Raw genomic sequence first — 27,259 nt, forward strand, 5'->3', positions numbered from 1 at the left:
GCTTTATGTGGCCTCTCTGGACTCCCATATATTTGCACTAAGTTTAGTCGGGCACCATTTGCAGTCATCAGCCGACAAAAAAATCAGGTAAAAAAAAAAAAAAAGCCGCTTCGCCGCACCACTTTTTGGGCAAGCTCCATACCAGAAACCGGAGACTTTTTTTTTTGGCCTAAGGCTCGTGGCGTGTGATTTGCCGTCAAACATTAGTCGATGTCAATTACCAGTTTTGTTTCAATTTCTGTATCAAAGCAATATTTGCTCAGGCGTGGCTCGTTCGTTCAAGTTCAGATGAACTGTGCAAATAACCTGTTGAACTCGTATGAAAACGTTCCTGTCCGTGTGTCATGGAGCAGGCATCGGTGCATGCACGAGACTGCATGGATTGTACTTCAATGTTGCTGCATCAGAACAACTTGAGGTCGGATCCCACGAAATGAGTCTAAAGGACAACTTTTCAATAGTTGTTCACATGCAGCAAATAGTGTATAATTTACTATCCGTTTTGGTATGTCAGTCAGTTTGGCATCTTAAGTTATGTGGGCGCAAAGGCTGACTGTATCTATCGATTTTTATTGTGTAAGATTCCGTTAAGGCCAAATCTCCGGTTTCTGGTTCTGCTTGCCCCAAAAGTGGTGCGGCGACGCGTTTTTTTTTGTTTTTTGTTTTTTTGTTTTACTTTTTTTTTCTTCAAATATCGGCAGATGACTGCAAATGGTGCCCGACTAAACTTAGTGCAAAACATAAGGGAGTCCAGAGAGGCCACATAAAGCTTATACTCGATCGTAACCCCATCTCAAAACACGTTAAAATTGTGCAGCAGCAGGATTCCAGTCAAACCAGTGACTTTGGCAGTTTTGAAAAATCATTTTACATTGAAAAAAAAACCAACTGTTTCATTTTGCTGACGTGCATGGCTACGGCCACGAACGCGCATACCAGAAACCGGAGACTTTTTTTTTTGGCCTAAAAGACCATTTTTTTTCAATGGTAGCCGTGGCGACATATAAGTCATTGATGGGTTGGCTCACTATTGCGGTTGCCTTTATTATATTTTAATGCACCGTGGTTGATGATTGGCTAATGGTTGAATGACTAAATGGATGCCAGACTCAGTGGCGTAGCAAGGTCATTTTTTTGGGAGGGGGGGGGGGAAGTTCGTGAGAAGGGCACTCGCACATCCGTGCTGAAATGTAGACAGGTTGTTTTCTTTGGTCACTTCCTCCGTAAAATCAAAATGTCGGGGGCGGGGGCTGGTAGCACTCTATAGGGGCGCTCTTCAAATTGGACGATCATGGACACTATCGGACAATAGGTGGCGCTTTTCAGGGCGGCACAAATGCCGACGGTCGGGCAAAATTCCAAAAAGGCACTCGTAAAAAGACGCTGGTAAATAAAGGGCACTTGTTTAAAAAAAAAGGCGGGCGCTCTTTACAAATATTTGGGGGTAAACGCTGGTTAAAAAAAGGCACTTAGGAATACCCCCTCCCCCCCCCCCCCCCCACCGGGAGAAACCCCACCTGGCTACGCCACTGAGACTCTTTGCTCGGGGACTAGACACTTTTTCACGATTGGTGGCGCAATCAGCTTTGAAAAAAATGTGTAAGACGATGCATGACATACAAAGACTTGTGCGTACTGCACAATGTGGCGCAGAATGCAGCTTTGCTGGTGCAGTGTGAATTTAGGACTATAGATACAGACTCATTGGTAATATTGCGCGTGTCTAACCGAGGATTGTGGACGTTCATCCAATAAAAGGGTAAAAGGGACCAGAATTCATAGGAGTCCAAATTTTATTTATTAAAAATGATTAATTAATGAGACAATGGTTGCAATGATATCAGCGGAGCTGACGTGAGTGTCTTTACATTTCATTTTAAAGTTCCGCTACACAACAAAATTTGACCTTGGTTTTTCAAGAATGCCAGACGAATACTGATACGCAGCTTTTGGTGTATACACGGAGAAGCTAATTCAACGCACTCATACGTGCATAGTATTGAATAGTTATTACGCATGGTGTGGCGATTGGACTTATGCAGTGGAGAGCCATTGTGGTACGTATTGTTGTTTTTCTTGCAAACTTTACACACTCTTCGAATGTAGATGACGAAATTATGACCCATCCCGCGTTCACACATCTGACTGCATTGGTTAGTATATTTGTTCCAGAATTGGACCTTTTTGGGGGTGGTCCGTGTCCGAGGCCATCCTAGTAAGGTATTTCGTAACAACTTGGAAGTTTTATTTTTCGATGTTTGCAAATGTTGTATTTTCCCTTTAAAGCACAACCCACCAGCAAGGGTTCACGAGAACGACCAAATCAATTTACACCATAGAGTTTACTTACCAGCAACCACCATGAGACAGAGAACGAACACGGCCACAACTGCAGTAAGCGTCGACATCATGATTAGTATGTGCACAGAGCTAAAGAGTCGAGTCACTCTCTGCCGACTTTCCACGTTTATAACCTCGCGTCAACCGCCCAGAAAATCTGGAGAAGAGCCGTTAACCAATATTGATATACCAGCACACGCGTATACTGGCTGCTCTACTTTTTCACAACTTAGCACAATAGATCGACTGTACGGATCACTAACTTCCCGTGAAAAAGATTTGTGAAAGAAAATAATTAGTGATGACGTGACGTCTACCATTTCAATAGGCCAGTCTGCTAGTCTGAACCGCAGTGTCAAAATCCCCCACGCCGGTTTTAGGCCAAATAAAAAAAAAATGTTTAGCGTCCTGCCTTTTTGAAAAAAAAAGGAAGCGGGAGGCTCTTTTTTTTTGTCCTCCAAAATGGCCGCCCGACCGGGCTATTTTTCAAGAGAGGCCGCCATTTTTTTTTAAATGGCCGCCATTGGACTCAGGAAATGACATACCAGCTTTATATGGGCTAGATGCAACAGGCCAAAATTACTTCACTATTTAAAATTTATCATTTTTTTTCGGTTAAAAAAAGGAGGCGGCCTCCAAAAAGTAAGCAGGCGGGGACGCTACACATTTTATTTATTTGGCCTTAGAGTCTGAGAATGGATAGCGTGTCGGTGACCGATTGACCCGCGATATAGTGTCAATATCCACGCGCAGTGATGGGGGATTAGATAGAGGGCACATGTTATTGTGGGTGGATGCACTGGGCGGGACTAAATGAATCGGTCTATAACGAATGCATGTAAACCACCGCCCCCCCCCCCCCCCAAAAAAAAACCCACCCCAAACAAACACAAGAGCTGTAACGAACGAAACAAAAAGGTTTATATGACTTGAAGCACGTTTAGAAACTAGAAAGTTAATCTGTTGATATGACTTCTGAATTAACATATAACTCTTGTTTTCATTGGAAAATAAGAAAATGAAGAAACACTAATTATCTTTATAAACTAACTAAACTAAGGCCAATATCTCAACATTCGTTGAACACTAAAATAGCCTCTTTATAGTAAAATATCAACACCACAACTACATCATAAACTTTCGGATAAATTGCGACTCATAGTCTGAAAGGGAAACATTTTCATATATGCATGGTACAAAAAGTGTGATATAGTAGTCTTGGATCCAAGACGTTCATGTATTTTTTTGTTCGCGAAAATTGCTTACATGCCGATTCGATTCCATAATCGATTCCATAATTTATTTGATTCTGTTATGAATTATGTTTCTCCAGTGATGGGTGTCGATTCCCTCGGACTTCGAATTAGATTTTTTTTAGTATAGTACAGACACGGAAAATTGCGCCCTCTGTGGATGGAATATTATTTAAGTTCGAAAGTGTACATGTTCATGCGTAACCAACGCCAGATAGTTACGTCTGGAAACAAGACAATAATACACATCTTCAAGAACCTCATCATAATCAATCTCTTGATGCTCTTCCACTATTGATTCTCCGCTTCCTCAACAGTTTTCTGCAGTAAGTCAATGAGTGACTCAGGGATGTGCCACATCACCATACTGCATGATTATCAACCGCCGCACTACATGTATAACTATGCTACGGATTGTTGGTTCACTATCACCATTTTCAGCTAATACTACAAGAATAAGCCTACACCTTAATTTGTCTTCCTATGATGCCTAGTTCAAAAGTTGTTAAGTAACGGATTTTCGTCGAAATCCAAGATGGCCGCCAAATGATGAAAATTATGCTTTCAATCGATTCCTCACACCTAAATTACCCAGAAAAACGTCTTCTTTTTCCTTCTCATGATGCCTAGTTGAAAAGTTACGTCAAATAACCGACTTTTGTCAAAATCCAAAATGGCCGCCAAGATGGCCGCCAAATTATAAGAATAACGCTTTCAATCGATTCCTCACACCGAAATTACTCCGAAAAACATGTTCATTTGTCTTCCTATGATGCCTTGCTCAAACGTTATGTCAATAACTGATTTTTGTCGAAATCCAAGATGGCCGCCAAGATGGCCGCCAAATGAACCCCATTAGACAATATTTGATCTTGGGAACATCAAAAATCGTTCACTAGACACCCTAAGGATTACAAAAAGTAGGTTAAAAAACATATCCGGGGGTGCATGGAACCCTAAAATACAGTAACACTATTGCAACAGAATGATGCAAGCTCATTCAAAGCAACCACAATCAACTAAGCAACTACTCAATTAATATTCTTCAAAACCATCCCCCCCTCCTGTTTTCACTACGCCCCTAAAAGATAGCACAGGAGTAATGACATCAAAATTTTGCAAACGAATGCAGGTGTAGCTTGAATATCCGACTCCATGTACATGGACCCATTGGTAGTATTGCGCATGCGTAAGTACGATAGTATGCTATTTTTAGGATCATACATGGAGAGTGACCTGTCACGTGCGAGGGATTAACCAATAATAGGGAAAAGGAGTCTGATTTTCATAGGAGTCGGATTTTCATATGACACCGGGCTTTTCTTCGCTGGCTATTTAAAAGTATGCGTTCTTGATGAGCGTGTATATGACGCCGAAGAATTCAAACACTGTGATGAACGAGAAGCCGATGTACAGGCCCATAATGCCGCCGATGTCACCGAATAAGGATGATGGCTGTCAGGGAAAATGAGAGAAAATACTCTGAGTATACAATTTCCGGTTTCAATCAATGCTAAAATGCAGGTTTATTAAGTTGATTGTAAACTTAGAAAAAAATCTTGATCATGTTCGGAGAAACTATCCACACATTCCAAAACACAGTCGTAATTGATTTTAAAAAATTGAGTTTAAAAAGACAAATGGATGCGGAACGCACAAAATCGGAGACAAACAAAACTTATAAACGCACAAAATTCTATAGAGTTTTCTAAGGGGCGTGGTTAACTCGCAAACATTGATAGGTCAATTCCATCACTAGTAATGTCCGAGGTTTTACAGGGGATTGACATTGACAAAGGAATGTTCACAGTTCAGGGACTGAGATTGCATAGGACTTCCAACCGACTGACGAGGACCTAATTACAACGCTGATCCGAAATTAAACAAATATCACATGGAGTAATTGTTTTCAAACATCTTCTCCCAACTCGGTTTTAAAACAACAACTTTTTAAACTACTAAGTATTTTACAAAAAGTCCTCACTTCAGAGGTATATCTACCTGGTATGCTGGTTCCTCTTTTGTACTTTCATAGTTCAACTCCTCATAATAAACTTCAATTCGTACGATATTTTTGCTGGAAAAGATCAAGCAATCATGCAGAGAATGATAGAGTGATATTTATATTTCTTGAAATGTCTGAGGTATTTTGTCTGTAATTTTGAAACCATGTTTGCGTAGAAAAAAAATACTTACTCGATGTTGTTCCCGTTTAGGTGTTTAGTTTTCTGGTTGATGGAGTGTAAATTTTTCAAAAGATGTTTCTGTTAAAGAAAATATAGATTCAAAATAAAATGGTATATAAACCAGGACGCCTAGAATTAGAAGGCGCTTCGCAATGGCTCGTCATATTTGTTTAGAATCATGAGTTAAGGATTAATTCTTTATACCTGACTTCAAAGTACGTGAAACTTGGTGTGTTCAATGAACTTACCATGAAGTTGGCCGAGGGCCAAGCGGAGGTTGAGCTTGTCTTTGTGTAGTAAACCTCACTGGGGACGAAAGCACGTGTTGAATCAACAATGCAACATGGACTCTTTCGTATAACAATCACAATATTATGGAGAAGATACGAAAATAACTTCCATGACATGGACATGACAAATGAACCAATGGCGAGGCGGTGACATTAACGACATTGGTGACAATGATAACAATGGCAACAAAAGCTACTAAAAGGAATGACAAAAATGAAAGTAGTAGAATCGTTTATGACGATGCTGTTTGTTTTCCACAATGGCAATGACAAAAAGGAAGAAGACTCCACGACGAGGATAAAGGTGACATTGATGACAGGGATATTGATAAAAAAACACAAACTAGCTTCTTGCCTGCATTGTTGAGGACAATGGCAGGTAAGATTATCACTCTGGTGCAGGAAGTACATCAACTGCTTGCAGACATCTACAAGATAAAATGTGACACAATTGAATGAACACCGCATTTCTATTCTAAAAAAAATTGAACGCCAATAAATTTCAATGATACCGATGCATGCATTGCCGTCTTTCACCAACAGTTTACAACACAAAATGTGTTGATTGTATTTTCTTATCTAGTCCACAATCATACCTAAGGCCCCCTCCAAAAAATAAGTCGGTCTCTGGTCAGCGCGCGCGTCGATTTTAATCATGCGCGTCAATCTTTTTTTCTCCAAAATGTTCCGCGGTAGCTCCAACAGCGCCCTCTTTTGCCGCACCTCCTCAATGTGTTTTACCAAAGAGCACCAAGGAATGGGAAATTGCACCAAGGCAAATGATCGAGAGCACCAAGGCAAATTATGGAGGACACCAATGTACATGAGGGCACCAAAAAAAGCAAAATATTACCCCACCTTGTCTGTACAAATCCAAGCTTGAAGAAAAAAAAGAGCCGCGTCCTCGCGTCAATTCCGGAACTTTGGTCTGACCAGAGACCGTATATTATTGTTTTGGCCTAATCATACCTGTTGATAAATGAAATAGTGTATACACAAATATTTTTACCGATATCTTTTTCAGATCGTGTTTCTCACCTTGCTCCGTGTTCAGTATTTCACACCGTGGTCCGTCGAGCTCTAGAGTATCCGAACAACCGCACTGTTCCAGTATGTGGCGATGAAGGCAGCTTTTCCTACAGAGCTGAACGGTTGCAAAACGAGGAAAGAAAATCCGTTACGGGAAATCGTGTTGATCGTTTAAAAAACATATTTGGATTTGCTGAATCTGATGTCACTACCTTCATCACTTGAAAATCTTGAATTCTATAAAAAAAAAAAACATACCCGCTCGTCAAGAGCATTTAAATAGTTTTGTTGAGTCTACACCAAAGCACTATAATGATTGAAATAAAAATGTACCCCTCTGTCATACTGCTCGGTTTCCCTGATCTCTCGCACTACTCCATCTTCGATGATGGGTGAATTCTCAACAGACGTTTGGCATTTTCCGTAGGGATGTGGCTTCCGGTTCACAAAGTTCTGTCTCGCAGTAAAAACAAAAATAGGCCCACTGTTAGAAACAAGATAACTTTAAGACTGCTTCAAGATAACTTCAAGGAGCATCAGAATCTAAGAAGCAGCACAAACAGCAGCAACAACAGCAACAGCAGTAACATCATACATCATTAACATATAAACAGTAGCAGCAGTAGTATCAACTCACGACTGCAGCCACAGAAGTAACTGCTAGTAGTGCAGTAGTTGGTCGAAGCAGAAGAGCAGCCGTGAGCAGCAGCAGAGCAGCAGCAGCAGATCAGCAGCTGAGCAGAGCAGCAACAGCAGAGCAGCAGCAGAGCAGCAAAAGCAGAGCAGCAATAGCAGAGCAGCAGCAGAGCAGCAATAGCAGAGCAGCAGAGCAGCAGCAGCAGAGCAGCTGCAGAGCAGCAGCAGAGCAGCAGCAGCAGAGCAGCAGCAGCAGAGCAGCAGCAGAGCAGCAGCAGAGCAGCAGAGCAGCAGAGCAGCAGCAGCAGAGCAGAAGAAACAGAGCAGTAGCAGCCTGAGCAGCAGCAGCAGCAGCAGCAGCAGCTAACTTAAGAAGTAGACAGACAACAGATGCAGCAGACTACACCACTAGCAATAGCTGTTGTTTTTTCCGTTAAAGTAACTTACATATCTGAGCCCGATGGAAGTCACTGTTCCTGGTTTGACAGTGAACCCATGGTGGGTCGGGTTTGGTCGGATACCGGGAGGGGAGATGGCGACACGGACACCAGCCTCCTGCCCAAAGATACTGATGTACTCGGATTGCTCCAAGAACAGGGTCATCCGGAGACCTACGATCATGAACAGAATTAAGTAGGACTGGAACCAAACAACTTGTAGCTTTAGTAATCTGACAGCATTGCTTAATTTCATTCAGTATAGAAAGGGTAATCGCTCTCACAGTAGAGTACAAGATTTGCTTTGATAAACGCTCATATTAAGAAACTTCCAACATTTGAAATTTAGCCTATTTCAATTGTTTTGGCTTGGAAGATGGCAGAAGCTTACCATATCTAGAGCTTGTTGTGGAGGTAGCAAAGAACCCCTCTGGGTTAAAGGTGAAACAGTTTCCATATGTGTCGTCCTGGAACTCCTGAATATCGCTGAAAAAAGACACACACACACACAGACACACATGAATGACGAAAGTATAATTGGAGTCCTAATCAGTAGGTCAGAGTGCGCCGTTGCTGCGCACCCAACAATATACAAATAATGAATGTTTGTGAGTGCAATGGTAATTTCATGAGGTGACATACCCACCGTACATACCTTTCAAATTTTACCAGTTCGCCAGTTCATCAGATAGCCGGCACGGTAATTGGTAATAAAAGGTAATAAAGGTCCGTCGTAATAAAGGTTCGTCGTATCTCAATAGAATCTGCAATCTGCTGCCCTCAAGCGTCAGGAAGGTCTTACATTCATGATCGTCCTGAAAATAGTCGGGTTCCTTTTTACCTCAGATTGCATTTCGTCTCTTCATACGAGCACTGCAAGATGAAGTCCTCCTTCTGGTGTCCGAACTGGTGCACTTCATCCTTGCTGAGTTTGGGAACTTCCACGAGATCGCTGTAGTCAGGTGTGGCGCTGTACGTAACGAAGCTGTTCCAGTCCGGGGGGTCTTCACCTTTGACACGGTCGAAAGGGCGCCACCGATAGCTGAAGTCGTCGAAGAGGTAGTGGTACTTTTTTCGAACCAGTGGGGCGTATTTCTGATACCACAGCGGAGACTCGAAAGGATCTGGTACCTCCCCACCTTGAGCAAACAAAAGGGACATAATAATTACCAGAATTACTCAAACTAGTGTTGCTTTCAGTGTTGATAATGTGGCATAACAATGTACGTTATACACGTATTCACCTTCCAAGGAAAATGTCTGTGTGAAAACTCTGCATACGGTTGCAATGTTTCCTTTTGTCCTAACACCGAAGCAAATAAGTTTATATAAAATGTACTGAGTCGAGGGCGACAGCATGATTTCTCTTACATCTCGCACTGTATATGTGTAACCTTTGCGACTTGAGCCATTTCAATCCAGACAGTAAACTAAAGCGTTTGATGATTTACTTTTGAAGTTGATTTTCTCATCAAGATAAGAACAAACACACCCGATTTTCCTTCATTCCATTGGAGTGATTACAACTCGATGTTTTGGCAAAGAAATCTACTTCAAAAGTTTAAACAAGAGAATCGTAAAAATTAAATAGATAGCATCATTGTCATAATGGCATCAATATTATTCGTTCTTTGGTTGTACAAATTGGTGAGCGGTGTAATGCGAACACAGCTATAAAAAATTAACATTTATTTTTCAGGAGTTGTCACAAATATTTACTTGTTCTGTTTTCCCAAGTGCAAGCGTACTCATCATCTTTCTCAGGGAAGCAATCAGGCACCGTGTTGCAGACGTCGTACTTATGGATCATCTTATGACCGTTAGCACAGCGGAAGTAGTCAGCCGGTAGTGTCTCGTCTGATATGAAACCAAAAGAGTTGTTCAATCCAAATCGTAGAATTTAACACCACAAAAGATGGAGTGTTTAAAACACAGTGTAATATATACTCTTCATTAGTATTTGTATGAGATAATGACACCGCGGGCTCGGAGGCTGCTATTAAGCCATTCCAAGCCATTCGCAAGGCATTACAAGGCAATCGCCAGTCATCACAAGGAAATCGCAAGTCATCACCTCTCATGTCAAGTCATAGCTTAATACAGCTCCTGTTTATACCTCCTACCCGACTTAGACCTATGATTTGCTTTGTGGTGTACTCGTCTTTGACTGGATTGCAACCCTAACACATGGTGTCAAACACCTAAGTTTTGTCTTTGGCCAGGAGGTTTACCGACGTTAACTTTGTCGAGGGTTGAAGAACATTTAGATCACCAGATACATCAGCTGTTTGCCTTTTATAGCTTCCATCATAAACAATTCTTAAACATTAATTTCTGAATTAATATATATGATATCTCGCACTTTTTTTTCATTAGTGGAGTTTTCCAAAGGAACATGCTTCCATTGGACTCTCTCCCTAGAATTCTACACCCCCTTCCATGAAATGATATATCTCAACTCGAGCGACATGCGAAGTCACCTTAGATTGCATCGTTTGGCTTATTTTCTCACCTGCTGTTGCGCATGCCGATTCGTCAGACGGTGTATGGCTAGGCTCCCCGGCCTCTTGCCCTGTCAGGCAATCAGGGTAATCGTCACACACGTAGGACTTCGGTATACACGTGACTGTACCCTCTTGGGTCCTCTCTCGACATTGGAATTCATTGATCCCACATTCTCAAGGTAAAACCAAATTGAAATGAACATCTTTAAAAACAAATGTTTTGTGTGAAAATATCAATTTCTAGTAAACGACCATAAGTTAACTATGGTAGTATGGTGTTGTAATGGACCCTAAAGACCTCAGTTTTATGGGTAGAGGTCTCAGTGTTCAAGTGAAGGTCAAAGTTCATGAACCATATGTCTATCTTATTTAGGATACTGAGTCAACTGAGACCGCAGCAGACGACATAAGTTCAATATTTGATGGCACCGTAGTGACTTCAGCCTGCGACCTCTACGTACTCGCTGCAGGGTGTTTGAAACCATTTGTCCTTACCTGACACAATATCACTGCAGTTTGCGGCCCACTCATCGCTCCCGTCATCGCAATCAGGAAACCCGTTACATGTCTGCCAGAGAGGAACCCGTTCCCCACTCAGACAAAAGAACGAATAAGTGGCGTTGCTATGGTTACCTGAAAGTATGCAACAGCCCCACCAACGCCAGTTACTTTAATACAAATTGTATGTTCCACACTAAATGAAGCATTAATCAGAATTGGGGTTGATAAACTGATGCCCCTCAAGCCACATCGGACTGAGACTGCACCTTCCTTGGTAATCATCGTGTCTTGCATGTATATGACACTGCGGTGTTTGTGAACCAGCGCAATGTCGCCTTATGTTTCTACTCCTTTTCGCTTTTTTTTGTTTGAGTTAATGCCGTTCATTTAATTAAGCATCAAAGTTGAAAGGTTTGCCTTACCAGGGTGTGCCTGACGGACTAGATCGCTCGGTGAATCTGTCGGTTGATCCCCCGTCGATCGTCGACGTCTGGAGGACGGTGCTTTATATCGAGGTCAATGGTCCATGTTGAAATATTGAAGTAAAAAAAACCTTTTATTTCAATTACATACTGAAGATGATATCGAAAACTTACGGGGTTACAAAATGTCAGTAACCGCCCGTGTGTTTAAGTTTTAATAGTTTTGGCACTGCCTACACCTCCGATGGGGTTAAAAAAAAAAAAACCTTCAAGACAGGAAAATTGAGTCTGAATATTGCGCAGAAAAGTGACTTAATAAACTATAACAAATTATTTGATAAATTTACTTTACCAAAAAATAAGACCAGCAATCACACCTTCAAGTAAGAAGGGAAAATCAATCATTAACTATCCATACAGCACTAAAACATATCTTTCTACCGGCCAAACCACCTGACTTCATGAGTTGGTTTTCAAGGGGAAAGGAGGGGGTTAGCCGTCATGTGTTTTACTTTCTTCAAGATTAGAACCCCTAGCCCATCCTCCCTTCCCCCGTATATCGGAATAACTCACAAGGATCTCTTGAGCACGTAGCGCTCGGCGGCCCCACCGTGCAATTGTGTTGGACGAGATGGACCGAGCCGGATGCCTCTTCCTTGGCGAAGCACCACGGCCCCGACCTCAGCCCGCCCGGGTTCCTGCAGCAAGCGTGGCCTACCGTAGTGCCCGGTTCAACACCCTCCAACTCCGGGTAGGCTGCCCCGGTGTAACCCACCTCGGCTATACCGGGGTTAGTCCAGGGAAGGCAGGTGTTGTCTGTTGTTGAGCCACGGTAATCCTGCCCGTTGGGGCTGGTGTAGCATTCCGAGTACACTGTGTGCGAAGACAAAGCAAATAGGTGATTGGAAAGTGGGGATAACTTCATTTTCCGCTAAGATTCGATCTTTTTTTTCAGTTCACTCTGAAAAAACATCTTGTTCAATTTGACCAGGAATCCTGGTTCTTTTTTTGGCCTAACCCTTGTCTGGGTCAAAAATGACACTTTCTGTGCGAAAAGTTTATTTTCACTCGGAAACAGTGGCTCAAAGTTTCGTTTTGACAGAAGTAACAGGTAGCTCCACGCACCTGTTTTGCAGGGTTTCTCGATGTTTGTGACTGGCTCATAACAAGTGATGTGCCCACCAATGCAATTGAAAAAGGAACTCAGATGCAATCTGGTACCGGTGTTATTGCAAATCAGGTGCTGGTCATCTGAAGAAAAATAATATAAAATTGTTAAGGGGGGAAGGAATCAATGAAATATGTACAATAAAAGCCAACTCCAATAATATACTCATAGAAAGTGAAGACAGACATAATTTCTATTAAAAATGACAAAGTAAAGTCAAACAATTTAAAATAAACACATACAAAACAAAACAAACAAACTTCAAAGGAAGGAAATATACGAATAAACTTGTTAAATTAACTAAAAGTAGGGTAAAAAAAAATCCCTAAAAAGGCTCAAAGATAATACGCACAGTAGAAAGGGTTGCTAAAATTGGTCCCATAGATTCCCGAGCACGACACAGACTCAATGTAGTTGGACGATCCGTCGGCGCTCGTCGCGCATTCTGTATCCAAAAACACAAGACACAAATTATGACGTCATCCTGAAACTTTAAAAAAGAAAGCTTCGAGAAAACTGTACCCTAAAGGGCGCCCTCTGTCGCTGGTTATGCTCGTAAACCCTCACTGGGATTGTTTTACACGGGAGCAACAAGATGAATTTTACACAAACACTTTTAGATATCAGTGTGTCTTTGAATCTGAACGAAAAGAGTGTTGAGAACGGTTTTGCTGAGAGTTATCTTACGGCAGTTTTTCTCGTCGCTACCGTCTGGGCAGTCTGCTATCAGATCACACTGGATGCCGCACCCACTGCCCGTACTACAGCGCACCTTGTGGGCGTCACAGATGGTCAGACCTGGACCCCAAAAATAGTAAAATACGGTTAAAAATTATTAAAATTTCGTTTTCATGAATGGTTCGCGTAATGTTTACAAGTCAATCACGAGCCAAACACAAGTCATCATAGGTCAATCACAAGCAAAACACAAATCAATCATGCACAACTCAAACACAAGCCAATCACAAATCAATCGCAAGCCAATCACAAGTTAATCACCAGTCAAACACAAGTCAAACACAAGTCTATAACAAGTCAGTCACAAGTCAATCACAGGTCAATCACGAGCCGATCACAAGTCAAACACAAGCCAATCACAAATCAAACACAAGCCAAACACGAGCCAATCAAGCTGTAGGCCATTGTGTCCTTTGGCAAGCCAGTTTATCCGATTTGCCTCTCTCCATGGTCCTTTTTTTTGGCTTAAGCAAGTCTAATTCACAAGTAACTGAGAGCCACTAGTCAGTCGGGGAGTCGGTTGGGGAGTCAGTCAGTCAGTTAGTCAGTCAGTGAGATAGGTATTGAGAGGACATGTCAGGACACGTGGATGGCCCTCTACGACGAGTAGAAAGGCCAAACTTGGTAAACTCTTTCTTTGTCTGGTACCACAGTGTGACTCCCTCTCGTCCAATCCATTGGCGCAGTCGGCTTCGGAATCGCACAGCCAGCTGTTCGGTATGCATACGCCATTGCCACAACTGAACCGATCGTAGTCGCACAGAAATGGAGCAGAAGCTTCAAAGCGTGAAAGAAGAGAAAAGTCGTGGTATGAATCACATGTCATTTCCTCTCAGCAGACAAGAAATAGTTTTGGCAATGATGGAGACGAAACGGACTCCCTCAACGGGTAATTTCATGGTGTTTGGAAAGCCATTTTAATGACATGCCTAAATTTGAGAAAGCCGTAATTTAAATTAGCTGTTATATCAAGCCATTTAGGTGCTTTTTCTTTTTGCCTTGCTAAGACTTTTCATTCGTATCAGTCAGCAGCTCAATTTGCCAAGGCCAGTGACAAGCTTATCAAAGATCATTTCTCAGCAAATATGTATGTCAATTAAACATCATTAAGCCGTAACTTGTTTTTGTTTGGCAACATTCCTCTTTTTTGGTGAGAAGCTCTGTGCTTAACACCTTAGTCCTGGACCCATTGCGTTCAATCACTCTTATATTATGCGATTTTTGATGATCTTACTTGTCGTAAGTAGTGCGCAAGCGGTTATGCTCTCATCTGACCCATCAGCACAGTCGTTATCATTGTCGCAGACATATGTCTTAGGGATGCATGTGTTCGTTGAGACGCATCGGAAGGACGAATCGTCACACTGGAAGTACCCGTCTGGCACTGGAGGAGTAAAGAAGAACACGATCGGTGAACCAACATGGCTGAACGTCAAGAATCATGTCGTTTAATAAAGGCACATTGGGACATTTTCTTTTAGGGGCTCTTTTTTTCGTTTGAAGAAACGAAATTGCTCAAAATCTTTAGAAGGATGTATGCAACAACTACTACGTTTGAAAGTTTCTATACGTTTGAGGAGACGGAAACAAAACGTATACATAATATTTTGATGTCTCCTCAACGGATGCCATTGCTAATGCTCGTTAGAAAATATACAATTGGACACACTTTCTCAAATCACCTTTAATGATTGCTTCCTACCTATGATACAATTTCAGGCGGAAAAACAATCATAGGGTATGTGGTACCAGTCTTTTCTTCTCGTTGCGTTTCTGGGCAATTGCAAATGTCACTACGCAACTTTAAAATCATGCTTCAACGACAAATTTTGCCACCGCCATCACCATCAGTCATCGTCATAATGGTCATCGTCCATGTCACCACTGTCATCGCCTTCATCCCATCATCCCCTTGTTTACCATCATTGTCAATCTTGTCATTATCCTTTTAACGTCGTCGTCATTATGAAGTGTCAACATTATCACCGTCTTCAGAGTAACCACCGACGTGATCACAGTGGTCTTTGTAATGGCCGACAACACTGTCATCGTCATTTTATATGTCGTTGCATTGTTACTATCGATATCATAAGCAAAATCATCCCATTGTCACCCGTCATTGTTTAGTCACCGCCATTGCTTCGTCATCGCCATCATTTTTTTGGTCATCGATCAGTGTTTTGTCAATTTTGTCGCTTTCATTGTCGTCGTTATGTTTTCTCGTCAGCGTCTTCTTCAGTGTCGCCGGTGTCACGGCCATACTTACTGCAGGTCTTTTCGTCACTGCCGTCAATACAGTTAGAATAACCATCGCAGACTAATGCCTTAGGGATGCAGCCTCCACGCTTCTCGCATTTGAACTCGGAACTCTTACATTCTACACACATCAAAAGGTGAATAAATGTTTCCAATTAAACAGGTTCTCAGCAGGATTCTTCTAAGATCTGACCGGCATCCATTTTGTCCGTTGTCCAAATGACACAAGTTTCATAACATATAAGAATCAGTATTCTAACGAAGTTGTACAGAAGTTTTGGATTCGAGATGTACATGTAGTTGTTTGTTACCAACCGTAACACCAGGGGCGTAGCACGGTCATTTTTATGGGGGGGGGGCCTTACAATTTTTTGAAAAGTGCACTTGCACATCCGTGAAATGTGAAATGTAGACAGGTTCTTTTCTCCGGACACTTGGCATCCGTAAAATCTAAAAAACGGGGGGTTGGGGGAGGGGGGGGCCGCTGGTACCATCTGTCGATGAGGGCGCTGTTTAAAACCGACAATTATGAACACAAAGGGCTAATAATATGGTGCTTTTCAGGACAATACACTTGCGAAATTCTCAAAGAGGCAACCAAAAGGGACATGTCGTAAAACAGGGCACTCTCTACAAATTATTGGCAGGTTATTGGGAGGATTATTGAAAAAGGGCATTTAAATGGAAAAAGGCAGTCTTTACAAAATACTAGGGGGGGGGGTGGGGGTTAAATACCCCCTTACCACCCCCCCTCCCCACTTGCTACGCCTATGAACACGCCGGTTATATTTCCTAGTTTCCGACTTCATCTTACCGCAGTCATCTTCGTCCTCTCCTCCGTAACAGTCTTTGTTCCGGTCGCATTCCTTGTCTTTGTGTATGCACAGACCCGATTGACTGCCCGAGTCGACACAGCGGAACTCGTCATCAGCGCACGAGCCGAAGTCTACGACCAAAAAGAATGTCTTCTCTTCGTATACTTAATAACATTTTACGTATGAGATTTAAGACTTTGTACCTGCATGTTCACGGACTACTTTTTTTTTAATATATAACGGCCAGCGTATTCTGTGTTCAATTTTTGTTTTACTTTTAGTTCATTTCCATATTTATTTAAAGGAATGCACTAACCAGTGCGAGTCATCTTTCACAAATTCATGCTCCAAGGTAATGCAACACTTATTGTCATGTGTTGGAATATATTTCAAATATCTTTGTCTCATCTAAAATATCATTGTAACTCGGACTAAAAATCCGATGGTCGGGATGACAAAACAGTTAATTCCGAAGTGTTCATAGCTTAAGATCAACAATCCGTTAGTTGAAAAGTAACAGTTTTTAATTATCTTCAAACTCATGGTAATATGTTATTTGAATGACAATAAAGCACTCCATAATAACAATAACTGAAAATTGTACCTTAAGGAGAAATTCCCGTAGACTTGTGCACAACTAAAAACCAACAAAATCTCTCCCGAATAACCGGCACTAAAATTATACAGGGTGTTTCATAAAAAAGGAAACCGTGCTTATTTTGTTGATTTCTCGGGTATGACTAATTATTTAGGAAAATGGCAACCTTCATCGGTTACATAACTTGTCTTCTTTTTCTCGACACCACAAACACCAACAAAGGAATGCGTTCACAGCAATGAGAACCAGGGCAGACATTTGCGTTGAAAGGAATGGGGGGGGGCACGTTGAAGGACAGTGGGGTTAACGGGGACAGTGATACATCTTGATATGTTTTAGCAATAATGATACAATAATGTACATCCTGGATTTTGTTATTTTCAACATGCTGAAAACTGTCAATTTGTCTTATGGTGCATGTGGTACAAGGCCATTTCTGGCATGTCAGTTACATCACTAGGTACTCCGTGACGGTTACATCAGTTACATCCGTGACGGTAAAATGGTGTTCGTGGTGTCAAGAAAAAGAAGACATGGTTATGTAACAGATGGTGGTTACCATTTTCCTAAATAATTAGTCATACCCGAGAAATCAACAAAATATGCTCGGTTTCCTTTTTTTTTAAACACCCTGTATAGTAAAAGCATCGGGGAGACACTCAGATGTCTCCCTCATGCTAATGTCTCCCTAATGCCAAACAAATTATCACAAAGTGCCTCTTTTGTATTTGACATTGTAACGATAACACACCGACCATACGCTATTATATATTCTATTCGCCACAATTTCATGGACCACTGACGCTGGTTTGTTTTCTCGCTTAATTAACGACAGGCTTCTGGTCCATTAATTCCAACTTGTATTTGTTATATTCCTTGAGAATCCGCCTTCCAGCGTTTCTACAGGCCCAGTCGATATTGCGCAGACGTTCAAGGTCGACATTAGCTTGTAATTTCTGGTTTCCAAAGAGTTCAAATGCACTCTATTCTAGTGAAAATTCACTCCCGCCGACTGCACCTAGGAACCAGGGGGACGTCTCTATAGTACCATTGGTCCGAAGTCCCATTGGCCCGACGCTCCATAGGATTTATAGGGTAAGGGTAAGGGTTAGGGTTAGGGTTAGGGTTAGGGTTGGTGATCTATAGTAATGATATGGTCAAGGTCTTTACTAAGTGTGTGTATGTGTACTTGGTGTCTACTTTTTCGTTATATTGACTAAAATATTGTACGTTGTCATGCACGTACATTGTGTCTATGTTGTTTACCGTCTGATATTTATGTTAATTTGTTGTTAAGTGGGAACACACTGTGGAATTGCGCCGCAGCGGTCACGCGTTGTCCGGGGTGATGTTACCCCACAGACCTGCACGTACGTATCGATACGCACGGTGCCCACTTTTCGTCATTTATTATCCAGTGGCAAAGAAAAATGATGTAATTGTCATAACTACAGTCAGCTACGAAGCAGTGTCCCATTTTCCCAGTCTTATTTATTCTTAATGTCTAAGAAATTTGAAGTGGAACATGTTCGCCCAAATCGCTCGTACAAATCCTATTGTACATCCCCATGTGAATTGTTTTCGTTTTGCTGAAATAACCCTTTTGGGGGATCCGTGGACACAGGTATCTTGAAAAGTACATGAGTGATTTGAATGATTCTTGTACTAAAAAAAAAGCTTTTGAAAGCTTTTGAATTGGAATCACATCCTAGATTTTGATAGTTCTACATGCAGAACTTCACTAAAAAATGGTCCCGACATTTGGGTTTCGTTTTTTTTTACTCAACCTGTATAAACGCTTATTATCAGCTTCTCCAGGCGTCAAATATTGTTCCCCCTCCCCCACCTCATATAAGTTTTTTTCGCAGCCAGTGTTTTTGTCCACTTTTTCATTTATTCCCCCCCCCCAAAAAAAAAACTGGTGACGCCCATAATACACTTATCAAAATTTGGTCCATTAAGTACTACAACAAACGCTACATTTAGGGACAGGTATTGTAGGCGCTGTATCCATCATGGTGTCGCGCATGATGGATGGACGATGAGTGTTTCGCAACATGGCGTATGTTGGAATTATGTAATTATCGCGCAGGTCTCAAAATTGCAATACGTGTATGAAATTTCTGTTCCACTTAATTATATTAGGCATACACCTGATGCCCATGCACTTGATTCAGTCCAGTGCTTGGATTGTTAGAAGCTTTCGGAGTATCATATCTGATGGCTCGTTCCACTGTGTGGACTAATTGACGGTAGTACTCACTTCCAAGGTTAGCTTTGCCTTTAAGGCCTATATAGTTTACCTTGAGTTCCATTATTAATTTGCTTTGGCTTGAAAGCAGGTAGTAAATAGTTTATTATAATATAATCCACCAATTATTCATACCGTATAATGATATGATTCGAGACAGTCCCATTATGGTCTAAAACTGGTTTGAAGTCTTGATTTTCCCATAACATTTGAGCGCACGTTACGAATTCAGCCGGTTGAAAATAGTTTGTCAACGGTGTATCTTTACCTATTAAGACCTAATATTATGAATAGCAAATCGATCAGGAATAATGGTTTCATGTAAAGCGCTACTTACGTATTAATCCGTAAGCAAATATAATTAAATTCAAAAGAGACGGGTACTCAACAAATATTCCACTTTGAAAAAACAAACAAACAAATCAACGAACAAAACAAACTGGGCTTTCATATTTTTATTTTTCAGGTGTCAATTCCCACTATTTCTGGCATGACAAATCTACTTATCTGGTATTCATTACGTTTCGGGACCATTGCGACCTCAAAATTCAAAATGGCGGCTGGTAGCCATCTTGAAAACACCAAAGTATTATATCTCTGGCATCAGAGGAGCAAAACAGACATATAAGATGTTATTTTCAATTAACCCTGGCATTACAATCAATTAGATTGCCAGAAATACAATGTAGTGGGAATTGACACCTAATTTATCAATACGGCTCATCTGTTTCCCGAGATATCACTTTTTATGTATTTCAATATGGCGTCGGCGGCCATTTTGAAAAAATAGCAGGTCAAATAGAAGGTCATGGTAGTCACTGAAAAGTCAAAAGAACCATTCTAATGGATTGTCATACCAGAATTAATTGAAAATAACATCTTAAAATGTTTGTTTTGCTCCTCTGGTTCCAGAGATATTATACTTTGGTGTTTTCAAGATGGTTACCAGCCGCAATTTTGAATTTCGAGGTCACAGTGGTCCCGAAACGTGATGAATACCATTTTAACAGATTTGTCATGCCAGAAATAGTAGGAATCGACACCTTATTCATCAATATGGCTCATCTGGCTCCCGAGATATCACTTTTTATGTATTTCAATATGGCGTCGGCGGCCATTTTGAAAAACGTGCTATAAAAAAGTTAACCGTCACTTTTGGGAGGTGTATAGGAGCTATTTTTCTTCAAATTGGTCCTTTTTGTCTAATCCATCGAAAAAAAGGTATCCGCAACATGGTCACGGATTCCAGGAAAATGACTCTACTATTGACAAAAGTAAAAAGCTAAAGGTGGATGTTTCATCTGTTACAGGAACTCGGACCCTAAACTCCAAAGCCACCCCTTGGTTTCAGCTATGACTACAAACGGATATCTAAATGCAACTTTAATTTTATATTGGACCTCCTTGTAAACCTGATTCCCCAAAAACAAAATTGGAGCAAAAAAATATAAAGATATTCTCAATTCGGACTATCGAACCTTATTGCCAATTCAGACTATCGAACCCTTCCGTATATTCGGACTATCGAACCTTATCATCCATTCAGACTATCGAACGTTATTGTCGATTCGAACTAGCGAACCCTATCGTTTATTCGGACTATCGAACCTTCGGATTAATTGACCTTATTCCATTTTTGGACTAATGGGCCCTTCGGACTATCGAACCTTCGGACCAACGAACCTTTGGACTAATGACCCTTCGGACTAAGAACCTTTGGCCAATCGGGCTGTTACCGGTCTGCCCCCCCCCCCATCCGTCTTTGTGAGTCTCCTTCCAACCCTGCACGTTTGCGTGTCCCCTACATGTTTGTTTCTTGTTCCTCTGTTACTAATCTCTGGCTAAGGCTGAAATGTAATGCCACTTTATTTTTGTTTAATGTCGATGCCATTTATATATATATCCTCTGTCATTTACCTCTGAAGAAGGCCTGGCTAAGGCTAAAATGTAGTGCCACTTTATTTTTGTTTAATGTCAATAACATTACATATACTATAGAAGATTGATGAACCATATTTGCCTGATCTATCTTCTGTTAATCTGCCCGACGTCATCGTCGACATTAGCCTATTTGAGAATATGGCCGACACAATAGAAGGGCGCTGTCACAACGTTACATATACTATAGAAGATTGATGAACCATATTTGCCTGATCTATCTTCTGTTAATCTGCCCGCCTTCATCATCGTCATTAGCCTATTTGAGAATATGGCCGACACAATAGAAGGGCGCTGCCACAACGTTACATATACTATAGAAGATTGATGAACCATATTTGCCTGATCTATCTTCTGTTAATCTGCCCGCCTTCATCATCGTCATTAGCCTATTTGAGAATATGGCCGACACAATAGAAGGGCGCTGTCACAAACTGAATGTGGTGGGCGAGATGTACTTTTAGCATTCATGGCTCAGTGCGCACGCCTCTCTGCGTTTTGTACCGTGCCAGCGTATCGCCCGCATCGGCTAATCTTCCGGGCGATTTACTTGAATATTTTAGTTATTTACAAGTACGACATATTGCCAATATTTCAATCGCTTGTTGTGATGGCCGTAAAACAGCATATAGCGTTTAATGGAACAAAAGTCTTCTCGACTCATGCAAACGCAATTGACATTTAGGAAGGAGACGAGGCAGGCAATTAGACTCTATTTTTGTGTGACTATGGCAGTAGCTCAATTTGTGTTTATCACAGATGAAAAGATGAATACATGGCAAGTCACAAAGAAAGTGATCGTATGAAAAAAATAAGAACCGGCACGCTCCATTTTGCAAAAAATGGAATCTCTAAAAAGAACATGTTATTGAGTAGTAACCGTGAAAATTTCGCGTAACTTGCATACTCTATTCCCAAGTGGTGTCTATTATTATAAAGAAGATCACAAAATTCAGCTGTCCACCACTAATAACAATTTAACCATTCTAGGAATTGACGAATATCCATTAATAAATAAAATGGAAAAAAAAAGTTTACCTGCCTCCACGAATAAAGGAAAAATTGAAAAGGAAAATAGAAAAAAATCACCAATATTTCTGGGGGAAAAGAGTTGAATTGTTCCCCATATTCAAAACACAGAATCTGACGGTAAAAATAATGTTTCAGTCTTGATTCATTAGATTTAAATCTCAGTTGTATTTGGAATCAGTGAGGATTACTATAAAGTGCTTGTTTCAACAGACCATCCCACAATAAAAACGAGAAATAAGAAGAGGAATAATGGTTGTTGGACTATGCCTCACTCACTAGAAAGTGACGAGAGGCATGTCTATTAGCATCACACTGCAGTCACATTTGCCCTCAACTAATTCTTTACTTAACTCTAAAAGGGCCGGGGGCGGAATCCGCCCCCCCCCTCACTTTTTGGCTGGTCGAGACCAGCCAAAATATCGAGACCAAAGGGGACCGAGACCACAGCTCCCGAAACCGAGACCGGGACCAGCAAAAAGTGGTCTCGAGACCGAGACCGAGACCGGTTTCGAGACCTACAACACTGTTGGGAACCAGACTAGGGTAATCCATGTTTTCTTACCGTAATCGCAGTCGTCTTCGTCGCTGGTGTCCGTCACACCGCATTGCCTGATGCCATCACACAGCAGGTATGGCTTGATACACACAGGGCGGTCCCTGCATAGGAAATCGTCACCAACACAAGGGGCTGGAAAGTGGAAAAGGCAAGGCAAAGTTCATTGGGTTGGGAAAGAAGAACAACAACAAAAAAAGGAAAGAAGAAAAAAATGATCAGAACAAAAACAAAGGTCTTCTTATGATAGCCAAAAGAAATCCAGCCAAATCATGAAATTGAATATGAATATCGATCTTGGCCAGATTTTATGGAACTGCTTAGACAGAAGTTTGTGCTTACTATCAACATGATGTGCTTACATTAGCAAAGAAATTATGGGGTAACCAAGAAAAAATAACATCTTTAATTACTCGTTGAACGCATGCGCACTAGCCAAAATAATTTTCCAACCTGTGAAATGGTACAGATAGGGACACGAAAACCAGATTATAATTGTTTACTACAGATTCATTTTAGCCGGAATCTGATCAGATGTTGCATTTGGGTCTGTTAGACTTTGCAGTTTTTGACATTTCTTGATTTAATCTCACCATAGTACGGCAGTGAAACGTCGTGGTCGACCACCAACATTTGTCGATGTCTGGACCTGCTGATGGCTGAGAGCCGCAGCTTGTTGGTGTTACACACGGTGACGGAAGGGAACTCCAGCGAACTGTGCGTCACGATCTTCACCTGAAAATGTACGGGGATGAGAATTACTCTTAACCCGAACACCCTCGCATATTTGCTAGAATGCAACCTCAATTCTGCAAAACCCTTCAACTGCCTCCATGAAAAAAATTGCATACAGCATCAATCCTGCAAAACCCTCCGTTATTACTTGAATGTGGTCCTTGGAGTGTTGAACACTGCCTCAATCCTGCAAAATCCTCCAGGAATCACTGTCAACATGTTGAGGCAGAGCCAGTGATATCCTGGACCAGTGCGGAGGATTTCAAGTACAATCCTGGCCTAAATGAAATGTATGCACGGCTGAGCATAGACAACACAAGGTCCGGCCAAGACCTTGACACAGTGCATCCTCCAAAATCAGCCACACATTTTTTGCCATATAGCTTCAATCCTGCAAAATCCTCCATTATAGAAAGAGGATTTTGGAGGATTTGGGAAGGGCTGGGTTAATAAACTGTAGAAGAATTTCATAACCACTAGGAAGTGATGTTAATGTGATTATTATCCTATATAATAAGGTCACCGAGGGGTCCTTAAAAGTGTCCGTGCACTATAGCACAGAGTCGAAGTCGAGTCCATCACAAGTACGGTCCCAGATAAATCACAAGTCACTTCACATGTCTGATCACAAGTAAGTGAATGGACAGTCACGAAGGCATTTCTCTGTCATAGTTCGTTTCGAGCTTGCGACTTGACTAATTGGGACTGCAGGTGAAATGTGATGAATTTTTGAAGACCATTCAGACAATTTGTAAATATGGTGATAGTGTAGGGTGATGGTGATTTAGTTTATGGTGACAATTACAACATTTTGAACGTGATGACAACAATAGGGTGGTGACAACAATGACAAAGTTACCGCAGCAAAAAGGATGACAAAATAACGAATGACGTTCATGATGACAGTGTTATGTCATTTATGATTGACATTATTCATGATAGTGGTCCAATGCGTCTTTCTTTGCAAACAGGTTTAAGCTGGCCTAATGAAAATGAATCAACCTTACCTCAGTCGTAACTTGAAAGTTCAAGTAATTGACGACTATCAGGGTCCCCTGCCAGATGGACACGACAATCCCGACGAAGAAGATCAGGGACCATGTCAGGCGTCCCAGCTTGGTTTTGGCGCGAAAGATGTTGGGCAGGCCGTGCGCAGACGACACGTTCAGCGCGAAGTCGCTGACCGTCTGACAAGGGCTGACCCGGGCTCGCTTCTTGCCCTTCACCGGTTGCTTCTCCTTCTCTCCGGACTCTTCTGTTTGAAAGTGCGAGAAACTGTCAGTTGCAGAATCCAGTGCGACGGTAAAGGGCAAAGTATCTTCATGCTGAGCCGGCTTGACTTTAATCCTCGGCATGTTGGCGTAGAAATATCGAATCAAATGAGGCTCAAATTCCTGAAAAATCGAAATTTTGGTGAACCGATTATGCTCGGACACGCATAATCGATCGAAGGTCTGTCTAAAACGTCAACAGTCTTGATTTTGACATCAATTTTGACACTAATCAAATCCTCCTTGATTTTTCAAACCAAAGGAATCAACTGTTTGCGATATCATTTTGGTCGTTACATCAATAGATTATATCTGAAAGCATCCCAATTGCGCGCCCGTTCCCGCCTCGGTAGCTCGACTTGTCACGCAGCAATCAGTCCTTGGCTTATATCATTAAGGTTCGTGGCGCGTGATTTGCCGTCAAACATTAGTCGAGGCCAATCACAGTTTTGTTTCAATTTCTGTATCAAAACATATTTGCTCAGGCGTGGCTCGTGCGTTCAAGTTCAGATGCACTGCGCAAACAACCTGTTGAACTCGCATGAGAACGTTCCAGTCCGTGTGTGGCATGGAGCAGGCATCGGTGCATGCACGAGACTGCACAGCATGGATTGTACTTCAATGTTGCTGCATCAGAACAACTTGAAGTCGGATCCCACGAAATGAGTCTGAAGGACAACTTTTCAATAGTTTTTCACATGCAACAAAGAGTGCATAATTTACTCTCCGTTTTGGTATGTCACTCAGTTTGGCATCTTAAGTTATGTGGGCGCAAAGGCTGACTTTACCTATCGATTTGTATTGTGTAAGATTCCGTTAAGGCCAAATCTCCGGTTTCTGGTATGGAGCTTGCCCCAAAAGTGGTGCGGCGACTTTGTTCTTCTTCAAATATCGGCTGATGACTGCAAATGGTGCCCGACTAAATTTAGTGCAAAATATATGGGAGTCCAGAGAGGCCACATAAAGCTTACACTCGATCGTAACCCTATCTCAAAACACGTTAAAATTGTGCAGCAGCAGGATTCCAGTCAAACCAGTGAGTTTGGCAGTTTTGAGACATCATCTTACATTGAAAAAAAAACCTGTTTCATTTTGCCGACGTGCATGGCTACGGCCACGCACGCGCATATCAGAAACCGGAGACCTTTTTTTTTTGGCCTAAAAGACCATTTTTTTTTCAATGGTAGCCGTGGCGACATATAAGTCATTGATGGGTTGGCTCACAATTGCGGTTGCCTTTATTAGATTTTAATGTACCGTGGTTGATGATTGGCTAATGGTTGAATGACTAAATGGATGCCAGACTCAGTGGCGTAGCAAGGTCATTTTTAGGGGGGGGGGGGGGGTCGTGAGAAGGGTACTCGCACATCCGTGCTGAAATGTAGACAGGTTGTTTTCTTTGGTCACTTCTTCCGTAAAATCAAACTGTCGGGGGCGGGGGCTGGTAGCATCTTTCTATAGGAGCGCTCTTCAAATTGGACGATCATGGACACATCGGATAATAGGTGGCGCTTTTCAGGGCGGCACAAATGCCGACGGTCGGGCAAAATTCTAAAAAGGGCACTCGTAAAAGTACGCTGGTAAATAAAAGGCACTTGTTTAAAAAAAAAAAAAAAGGCGGGCGCTCTTTACAAATATTTGGGGGTAAACGCTGGTTAAAAAGGGCACTTTTATTGTGGGGGGGGGGGGGGAAGGAATACCTCCCCCCCCCCCCCCGGGAGAAACCCCACCTGGCTACGCCACTGAGACTCTTTGCTCGGGGACTAGACACTTTTTCACGATTGGTGGCGCAATCAGCTTTAAAAAAATATGTAAGACGATGCATGACAAACAAAGACTTTGATGCCGAGCAAAGCGAAGGAAGGTCATCAACATTTTATCTTTCTCATTTATAAAACAATCATAAAAAACAGTACCACGATCGGACACCGTAATCATTGGACCACGGCATACTGATGCGAGCGCGCAGCAATGAGAGGTCCAAGCGTGATCGTTTCGTAGGCGTTTCGAACGAACGGATCACGGGATCGTCCGCAATCATTGGGTGCGTTTGAATATTATACGAGAGCGTTCGATTAGCCATCACATGATGCTAGTGTCTGCCCCGGTGTCATCCTCCGCAGTGCCGTTATTGCGTGATAATTGGGCAGACATAATGATAATTCGGAGCAATATCTTTCGATTCCAGGAATTAGGCCTAATAAGGGAATAAATTTACAGTCAAAACAAGTCAAAATTATAATTTTCCAACAACTTTGTTCAACAAGTTTACTTCGTTTTTTAAAAACACCCCTCTATCTATGTTA

The 27,259-nt window shown here is 41.8% G+C and overlaps 1 protein-coding gene across 3 annotated transcripts; it reads right to left on the reverse strand.

The window, feature by feature from the left end:
- Nucleotides 1-4,807: 4,807 nt before the first annotated feature.
- Nucleotides 4,808-25,369, reverse strand: LOC119719784. 3 transcript variants are annotated; one of them, XM_038189274.1, is made up of 25 exons: nucleotides 24,690-25,365; nucleotides 23,541-23,682; nucleotides 22,957-23,082; nucleotides 16,575-16,706; nucleotides 15,771-15,881; nucleotides 14,739-14,888; nucleotides 14,153-14,281; nucleotides 13,454-13,564; nucleotides 13,119-13,211; nucleotides 12,724-12,849; nucleotides 12,172-12,471; nucleotides 11,599-11,679; nucleotides 11,171-11,308; nucleotides 10,684-10,848; nucleotides 9,891-10,028; nucleotides 9,013-9,310; nucleotides 8,563-8,657; nucleotides 8,182-8,345; nucleotides 7,432-7,551; nucleotides 7,108-7,213; nucleotides 6,425-6,497; nucleotides 6,028-6,085; nucleotides 5,790-5,857; nucleotides 5,595-5,670; nucleotides 4,808-5,048 (listed from the first exon to the last, which is right to left on the reverse strand). In XM_038189274.1, exons 1-25 carry the CDS (start codon nucleotides 25,035-25,037, stop codon nucleotides 4,929-4,931), a joined length of 3,468 nt encoding a protein of 1,155 aa, XP_038045202.1. In that variant the 5' UTR covers nucleotides 25,038-25,365; the 3' UTR covers nucleotides 4,808-4,928. The 3 variants fall into 3 exon arrangements, 2 of the variants coding, with proteins under 2 accessions (XP_038045202.1, XP_038045203.1); XM_038189275.1 differs by lacking the exon at nucleotides 16,575-16,706; XR_005269995.1 differs by lacking the exons at nucleotides 4,808-5,048; nucleotides 6,425-6,497 and having other exon boundaries at nucleotides 5,648-5,670; nucleotides 24,690-25,369.
- Nucleotides 25,370-27,259: the final 1,890 nt, after the last annotated feature.

This window comes from Patiria miniata, unplaced genomic scaffold (assembly GCF_015706575.1).
Source record: "Patiria miniata isolate m_02_andy unplaced genomic scaffold, ASM1570657v1 HiC_scaffold_8, whole genome shotgun sequence".
Taxonomy (NCBI): Eukaryota; Metazoa; Echinodermata; class Asteroidea; order Valvatida; family Asterinidae; genus Patiria; species Patiria miniata.